Genomic DNA, 9147 nt, shown 5'->3' on the forward strand with positions numbered 1-9147 from the left:
ACTGATGATGCTTTCAGCTCAATTATCCAGTGAACACGACAATAATATTCGGGGTGTGTTCTATTAAAACCTCAGGAAGAGCGGCATAGTGTGATGAGGGATCCCTCTTCCAGGACGGACAGACGTGCAATAGATGTCGTAAATAACAATTAAAATACAGTCATGACAAAAAGGAAAGAGAAAGAGAGAGGGAGATAGAGGGGGAGAGCTGCATAGCAATAATGGAAACAGACACGTCATATTACAATAACGATAGGTGTAAAATTACTAAATGCCCTCTATGATAATATTGTAGGTGTTGATAAGAGTCCCATGTATAGTGGAGACATGGCTCATAATAATGGCAGTAGAGGGTTGCGTCAAGCACGATCAAGGCATTGGCACAACCAGGACCCACAACACAGGCATAGCTTCAGACAGGACCACAGCAGTGGCAAAACCAAGACCACGATCAGGGCGAGCTGGGGGTACAGTATCAGTGCAGCCACAGCACGAGCACGACCAAAGGCAGGGTCACAGCACCAGCACAGCTATCACCACGATCAAGTGCAGCCAAGGTTGCAGCCAGGATCCAGGAAAACTAGGAAACAAGGTAGCGGGAATGCTCCGGAGAGGCAACGGAGCTAGAGTAATGCAGTAAGCATAATGCAGTAAACAGACATGATCGTTTTCAGACAGAGGGAGTAAGAGAAGGAAAAGGAGTTCAGCGTATCATAGAAAATCCCCCCAGCAGATTAAACCTATGTCAGCCTAACAAGGGGCTGGTCCAGACAACCTGAGCCAGCCCTAATTATAAGCTTTATCAAAGAGGAAGGTCTTAAGTCTACCCTTAAAGGCACAAATAAACATGCACATTCGTAAACATACAGACGTGGACAAATATGTTGGTACCCTTCTATGAAAATAGAAGAACCCACAAATTTTTTTGGAATATCTTGACACTGACTAAAGTTATTAGCATCCATTATTGTTAATTCCATGTTAAATGAAAATAGACATTTACTTACATACTTTATGACATACCAAATGAACACAGGTATACATGACACAATTGCTTTTAACTCGATCAGTTTTCAGGAGGAATGAAACATTGTTTCAATGAGCTGTAAGAGTACCAACAAATTTGTCCACGTCTGTATGTGTTCGCAGCTCTTTCTCAACAATAACAAAGGCATAACATGTCAAAAACAATCACTTAACTTCTCCATTATATAGTATGGCGGCTGATCTCATCCTCTGTTCGGAGGGCAAGATGCTCCTGAATCTCATTGTTTTAACAATTTGTGGACATTTACGGTCACTGTTCTTCCTCTTAGTGTCAGTTGCTGACAGATTATAGCTGCTTATTAAAACTTCCTCGGTGGATCACACACATTATGCTGTCAAAACATTACAACCGACCCATGGGCCCATGGTCCCATCTATCTATCTGTCCTGCCAATGTGTTTATATAGAGATCATTTTGGTGCTGTTACACCCCCCAGCCCACCCCACCCCCATCCCCATCCCCACTTCAGAAAGGTGAGGCGGCATACGGCGCAATATTCCTAAAATAGCTATAGATATCAGTAGGGGGAAGAGCCTTTGTGAGATACAACAAAGAATGCCTTTGACTTCACTCTCTTCAAAGACAAAAATGCCTGAATGGATTTAACATAAGATTACTGTCTTTAATTTGTACTGTTGCAATTGTTTAAAAACAATACAGACAAATTGTACATTACAGCTTTGTCCCCTCTGTCCTGTAGGACAGAGCTGACAGAGCAGCGCGCTATGCCAAAACTCAGGAGGAGGAGAAGGCTGCCAAGCAGGCCCAACTGCAGGCCAGACAGGCAGAGCAGGAGGCCAGGAAGGAGGCATTATTACGGGAGAGGAGGTAAAGACAAAAGGAGTGACATTTACGCAGAGCACTGCACTTCAAGATGAAATGCACGTTCATTAGTTTTATTGCTAAAATCTCCCATCCTGAAGTGTGTATATCACAAATAGCTCTACAAAGTCCAACTCCATTGATGTTTTTTTTGCGACATACATTACATGCTGAGAGAGGTGATGACAGCATTTAAAAGGCCCTTTGAAGAAATGAAAACAGTTAAAATGTCAGGTGATGAGTAACAGCTGAAAGCGACATATCATATCATTTACTCTGGTCCAAAGAAACCGAACCACAGGTATGAGCATTCTTCCCATTCATTTGAGTGTAAATAATTCTGAATAAAAAAAACTGAGAGGCAAACCATTCCTAATGAAACTGCACATATTTAAGTTTGAATGAAGTTTGATATATTTAAGAATGTAAAGGTGCACATTGCAAAAAAGGAGTGCATCACTAACAACAGAGGTTTCTGTTCACCCAATTTTCTTGTGTGTGTGTGTGTGTGTGTGCGTGCGTGCGTGCGTGCGCGCGCATCAGTGCTACAGCTAGAATACAGTTCCGCCTCCCAGACGGTTCATCCTTCACCAGCCAGTTCCCCTCGCAGAGCAGACTGCAGGAGGTGCACCAATTTGCAGTTCAGGTTTGTCTATATTTCCATACTGTCTCTAAGATTCCATTTTTTTTTTTAATTGGGGCTAAGAGATTGCTCTTTTTCCAAGAAAGCCTGGATTCATCATCACAAGACAACAACTTAGATTTTAAATACAAAATTATCTGTGAGAAATTAATTAAAATAACATTTTATAATGAACTGAATACTCTGCCTTGTAATACTTTTAGAAAAAAAAACGATACTCTTTAAAGTACACCATTGTTCAGGTAAGCCCCAGGATTTCAGTATATTCCAGCACAAGCTGTAATAGCACTGCTCTGAAGGTACTGCTCCTGCAGTGTAAATCTGTCACACATGCCATGTTGTTTGTTGTGTTATGTTTTGTTGGGTATATTGCTGAGCTGTACATTTAGTGCCATTAGTACCATCCTCTGCAGTCACAGTTGACTGCATGTCTGATTAAGCTACTTGAACCGCCTGCTGAGTTTTCATGTACAGATGTTTTTTGCTTTCCTCCCACATATTCCAAAATAATTAACTTGAAAAGTGCACTCAGTAGAGTGCTGATCTCTAAAAGGCTTAATTATAGCACTGTAGAGCACTATAATTCCAGCAGATGCACAGCAGCACCTTTTAGATGGTAATGGAGCTATGGCACGTGTACAGAGCAGATTGAGTTTTCCTGCTAAAAGCCACTGTTTGTGATACGATATAATCACAAGGATGACTGTAGCCAGAAATTTTTGATCCACATCATTCATAACTGGAGTTTAAACAGTATTAACTTCATCTGTAAGCTACAGCACAACATAATTGGGATTAATAACAATAAACACAATAAAACAAACAAAGAAGCCCCCACCATCTTCCTCATAAAAATACATGTCGCAAGGCGTTTGAAGACGTGACGACTGCATACAGTTGTATATGTGTGTGGGCCTCATGCAGCAACATTCTCTAAATTTTCTTTTAATTTTCTGGTTAGAGAAAATATAAGAGAAGTCAACTCAAGATGCACCAAACACTCTTAAACACACAACTTTGCTCTGACCCAGGTGTGCTCAATAATGAATCGCACTTGATCCTAACTCACCTATTAGCATAGGTAACGCCCCCTAAACACTATATAAGGGCAGGTTTTGTGCCGTGTGCAAAGACTCTGGCACATGAACAAGACTGGGGACATGACACCAAAAAGGCTGTAAGAAGAATTTCTGCTGCAGTGAAACCTATATGATGTTAAATAAACTTAACAAGGTAAATGTGATGTAAGGAAAATGCATTTAAGTATTAAAAGTAAAAGTACACATGCAAAAAGGTTTAAATAAATGTAATAAACAAAAGTTTTAAAATAGTTAAAAGAAAAAGCAGCAATGCCTCATACATACAGTATGTATAAGATCTGGAACCATGAATTTTTATTTTTTTCTTTGGAAAACACTGGCACATTTACAGCAATATTTTTTTAATATGCACTGTCCCTGTAAACAATAAATAAAAAAGATGTAGGTATGAATAATGCAGAAAATAAGGAGCTTTTAAAGAAAATAGCATCGATAGAGTGAATTGCAACTGCATAATTATTTTAAAAGTTGCCATTAGATTTTCATTTTGCTATTTGCTATTTTGTTGAATCTCATACAGACCCCTGGTGCTGAATCTCAGGAGTGTCTGGAAAATAACTGACTTTCTAATGTTTCTACATCATACAGTCCCATCTTTGAATCATGTGATGGTGGAATAAAGTGTACCACTTAGCACTGTAAGCCCATTTATATAGAATCACTGTCAAGTGTTTAATGCTGGTCCTGTCTCAGGAGGTGGGAAACCGCTACAGTAACTTCTCCTTGGCGACCATGTTCCCTCGGCGGGAGTTCACCAGTGAAGACCTGACCAAGACTCTGCTGGAGCTGGAACTGGCTCCAAGTGCTTCCATTGTGCTGCTGCCAGTGAGTACAGCCCGTAACTGCATCATGCCTGAATGATTCAAAAAGACTTATCGAGGGTATAGCTCAGAAGAGATGTTTGATCTTCATGGATGTTACTATGGCGATCAAAAATACTGGCATTTTTCAGTGATACTGGTTTTGAGAAAATGGTTCAGCATCTTCAGAAATAATGGTTAGCAGTGCCATGTCATTGTGGTAAGTGCAGAACTAAGGTCAGAATGAGATTAGTTTAGCATATTTTGAACATTATTTTGATGTCCCTTTCAGCAATCAGGCAGGCCTACTAACACAGTGGTCCAGTCCTCTGGTGGTGGTATCTGGGCAGTTTTGGGCACCCTCCTCTACCCTTTACTGGCTGTATGGCGATTCCTCAGCTCCTTTCTGTTTGCAACCCCACCCCCTCCTGGAGCAGCCAGAGGCCCCACCCACCAGTCCAGCTCTTACACTAACTCATCATCAGCCTTGGATAAAGCAAAGAGGTGAGGGGTGTGTGTGTGTGTGTGTGTGTATGTATGTGTGTGTGTGTGTGTGTGTGTGTGTGTGTGTGTGTGTGTGTGTAAAAAAAAATTTCAAACCAGGTTTGATATTTAGCCAAACAGTGGACCCGGTCACCATATTTAACCAGGTGTCTCACTTGACTCAGCAGCTGATCCTCAGTGGAGCATAACGAGCCTGCGTTCCAATTGAAAATGAGTTTCTAACCATCAGGTAGCATTGTGTGACTCTGGAGCTCTCTGTCCACACTGAATCCATTAAAGATGCACTTGTGTTACTTAATGTAAACAAACCATGCAGCTGTCAGCTGTGCTCTCCAGATCAGACGGGAGACGTTAACGCTTCAAAGATGGGTAACTCGCTTGCTTCCATCATTTGTAACTTCACTTTTGAAATCTTATAGTCTGATGTTTACTAGAAATGACAAACAATATAGCCTAGGCAAATAGACTAATGTTAGCTTGTTATTAGTAATGCTCATTTACTTCAGCAGAAACTCTCAGCTCCCTGGTGATGTCCCCTAAACCAGCTGACCCTGTGTTCAGGTTTTTGTAATGAAAAAGTAGGTTTAATATAATTAATTCCTCATTTCAACTTCATGAATCAGCCTGTTCCCTTTGCGGGGCTTAGAAAGCGAACAACAGCTTTAAATAGAAACAGCATCCTACAAAAGTTCAGCTCACAACAGCACCTACAGCCAGTAAGGGTAAGGACAGTTCTTTCATTAGCTTCACCTCTTGAATGTTGACATATTGGTGCAGTTTTCGTCTCTTTAAGATATAACTCTGCACTGCTCATCAGCCCAAAAAGTAAACAAATACACCACATTTTAAACTGTGCTCCCCTCTCTGCTGAAATTTGATCTCTGTCATATACACAACCTGTATGACACTAGTTACTCCATTGGTACATTTACAAACATTTATATCATATTAATCACTCTTTCATATTGTTTATTACTAATGAAATTTGAGTAGGATTTAGCATTTTCAGTAAGGCTAATTTAAAGGTTGCCAGAATGTGGCATAATGACAAATGTCTGTGCCGGTTTGCATGAATCAAACCATTTTAAGCTCGTAGACCAGACCGGATCGGCAAAACAAAAAATTTAGCTGAACTCTAGTAGCCACCTTAACTGTTGATAGCTTAGTTGTGTCCTCCCTTGGTGTGACACCAAAGCCTAGTCAGGTGTTATATAGCCAAAAAATGTTATATTTAATCAGTCTTGTAGTTCTACAGACACCACAAAACACCAGACATATTTATGACCAACCCAACCTCTGGTAACCTACAAGCCAGTACTGCAACTTACAGGGACTAACAGACACAGTAGGGTTTCTGTTGTCGTTTTGTGTAATTTGTTCCTAAACAAAAAAAGGACTCACTTAACGTGTTAAATTTTTCCAAATTAACAAGAGTGGGGAAATAATTCAGAATTTGTCACTGACAGCGTTTCGCAGAGTTTATTAAGTTTTCCCTAGCTCAACAACTCACAAACTGAGAAAGTTTTAAAGAGAGTCTAGTGCTTTCTCTGCAGTTGACAAAGGAGCGTACTGCAATTACTTTTTACATTGTGCCCCAAACACATCACACTGTGCGTCCGTGAAGAAACATGAATAGGTTTTAGGTGATTAAGCCCTCAAATACCATAATATAACAGCTAAATGGAATAGTATGTAATACCAACCAGGGAAGAAAGAATCATTTATTATCTGACAGGAGGTGTGACAACCTAGTTTAAGGTTCCGATGATGTGGTTATGCATGTTAATTAGCCATGTGCTTGTGTTTCTTGAAGAAGCAATGGGAGATTCATTGTGAACAATGGACCTCATGAAGAAAAGATAAATTTTCCTTGGAGTATATTCATTTCATTGTAATTTTTATTTGGATTTTCTTTGTATCAAAGGATGTGAATTATTTCACCTAATTTCTTTAGTATATGTTATGGGCCAAAATGTGCACTTATTGGCCGGTTTAGGTAGGGCTTGGGCTTTGGGGGAAAAAAAGATTAAATAAGTAAATAAAACTGTTTAAAAAGTGAGCATTATGGGCTATATAACTATTAGTTGGTTAAAATGTAAATCCCACATACAATATAGATATTCCATATTAATTGATTGATACAATACGGTACAGTGAGGAGGGATCTCTCTCCTGGGACGGACATATGTGCAATAGATGTGTTTACAGAAAAGATCAACTTTTTTCGGGGTCTAACAGTCACAATCCTTAAGACGTTTTGTTGAGTTCTTGCCTGTGTGTATGATGAGAGCTTGAAGCTCTACTGTTAAACTCTTGAAAGAACTACTGGGTCACTTATTCTCATAAAGCATGTTCAGCTAAAAGCTCTGTTTTATTTGATTCCTAGCTCATGGCAGCTAGAGCCGTCTGTGGATAGATAATGTTGTATGACAGATTAACATTACTGAAACTATTGAGTGATTAAGGCGTACTTGAGCTCCTGCACATAGTAGCACTGTATCCCTGGTGACTCACTCACTGTGTCATTTTCCTGTGTGTTCACTCAGAGAATCTCTCTCCAAGCACACTCTGGAAAAGCGGCCCAAGGACTTTAAGAAGGATGGTAAAATCTGCAGGCTAAGGACTCAAGAGGACAGTGAGGATGACAACAACACCTGGAATGGGAACTCCACCCAGCAAATGTAGCAAAATAACAGCAGCTCTTGCTTCCTCTTGCTCTCCTGGTGTGATTAGTTCAGTGTGATAAGTCCCAGGTTTTTGCTGCACTGTCAGCTGCTCCCTTTGTTCTCTCCTCTAACTGTGTTCCAGGATTTTGCCCCCGAACCTTGCCTGCATGGATAGATCAATAATCAACAGAACCTCCTCTGGGCTTAAGCTGAGCGTTTTTGTGTTGATTATGACATGATTCTGTCAAACATCCCAGGCTCAGGCTATACCTGCATTTTCTTTTGGGTCTGTAGCTCATCGTTGATCATTCTCACATCCATCCAAGATTAAATAATGCTGGTGGCCCTGGTTGCTCCTGTCACCAGCTTCTCTGGAAAGAGCAAATCCACTGTAAACTGTTGACCTGAAGTAAAGATATTGTAATCTGAACCTGGCTTCATATTATGTCATGGAATATTATGTTTAACTCTGTCTGATGGCCAGTGACTCAGCAGATGACCTTACAGTGGAATTAAGACGTTTTCTTTTAGACCAATAAATTATTTCATCAAACAGCTTGCAGCTGCTGGCTGAGGACTATATGGCTGACTCCAACAGCTAAATTGGAGTTCTGCCAAGGTGGTGGTGGCAAACACACACAGTTACACACACACACATACACACGTGTGTGTAAGACAATGGGTGACCACTGTAGTCTCTTATTCAACCATGAAAATTAAAGCAACCTGATTTTCCAAAAACCCCTTGAACTGTGTCTTGGTTGTTTGTTAGCAAGGACAGAGATTTCACTTGCATGTTTTCTTCAACATATCCAGGCCTTACATGGTGTCATCATCATCCAGATAACATGATTCTGAACACAAGTAGAGTGTTGTTTTGAAAAAAGAGACGAGCACTCACATGACTCATCAATCAATTTTATCTGGATATAAAATCCATTATTAATGAAACTGAGTCAAATGTAACTGAAGCCTTGTGTGTGGAAGAGGCATAAGGAGGTTCTTTATTCAATGAACAAATAACATTTATCAGGAATGAATAGCCCTCTTACTTTTTTGTAGTCCTTTCAGGAGATGAAAGCAGCCCATGACGTCATGAATGAAGTTACTGGCTTTTTTTTCCCGTTTGCTAAGACAGTCCATAACTGCACACTCATCTTTACAAACTTTAATGTCAGAGCCAAACTACTAATAACAAGACTAGGTATGTATTAAATTCATAACAATACAATAGCAAGAACAACTGATAAACTGTGCAATTAACCCAAATGCCTAACTGCAGGAAGTTTGTTAGATTAGCAATAATGACTCATTTTCAGCAGATTATTTCCCATGAATCTTGCATCAGATTTGCACTGTTCACTCTCCAGCTAATGCGCTTATTAATTTCTGTGAAAGTTGGATAATATAAGCAAAGAGTTTGGACCCTGGAGTGAGCTACTTTACAGGGTGTAGTACTTCCAGCAGCCACTAGGTGGCAGCATAGGAGAGACAAATTCCATGTCATCTTTGTGTACATCATTTGTTGACCAAACCATATAAATATCATGTTAATCCAATAATA

The 9147-nt window shown here is 40.0% G+C and overlaps 1 protein-coding gene across 1 annotated transcript in view; it reads left to right on the forward strand.

Moving 5' to 3' along the window:
• Positions 1-8324, forward strand: part of ubxn4 (UBX domain protein 4) — a 34435-nt gene extending 26111 nt beyond the window's left edge. The window contains exons 9-13 of the mRNA XM_042494473.2: positions 1749-1876; positions 2414-2516; positions 4307-4438; positions 4706-4917; positions 7464-8324. Of these exons, the coding sequence (XP_042350407.2) occupies positions 1749-1876; positions 2414-2516; positions 4307-4438; positions 4706-4917; positions 7464-7602 (714 nt within the window). The 3' untranslated portion in view covers positions 7603-8324. The remainder of the gene's footprint in view (positions 1-1748; positions 1877-2413; positions 2517-4306; positions 4439-4705; positions 4918-7463) is intronic.
• The last annotated feature ends 823 nt before the right edge of the window (positions 8325-9147 follow it).

Source organism: Plectropomus leopardus, chromosome 10 (assembly GCF_026936395.1).
Source record: "Plectropomus leopardus strain MGB_pleo_1.0 chromosome 10, ASM2693639v1, whole genome shotgun sequence".
Taxonomy (NCBI): Eukaryota; Metazoa; Chordata; class Actinopteri; order Perciformes; family Serranidae; genus Plectropomus; species Plectropomus leopardus.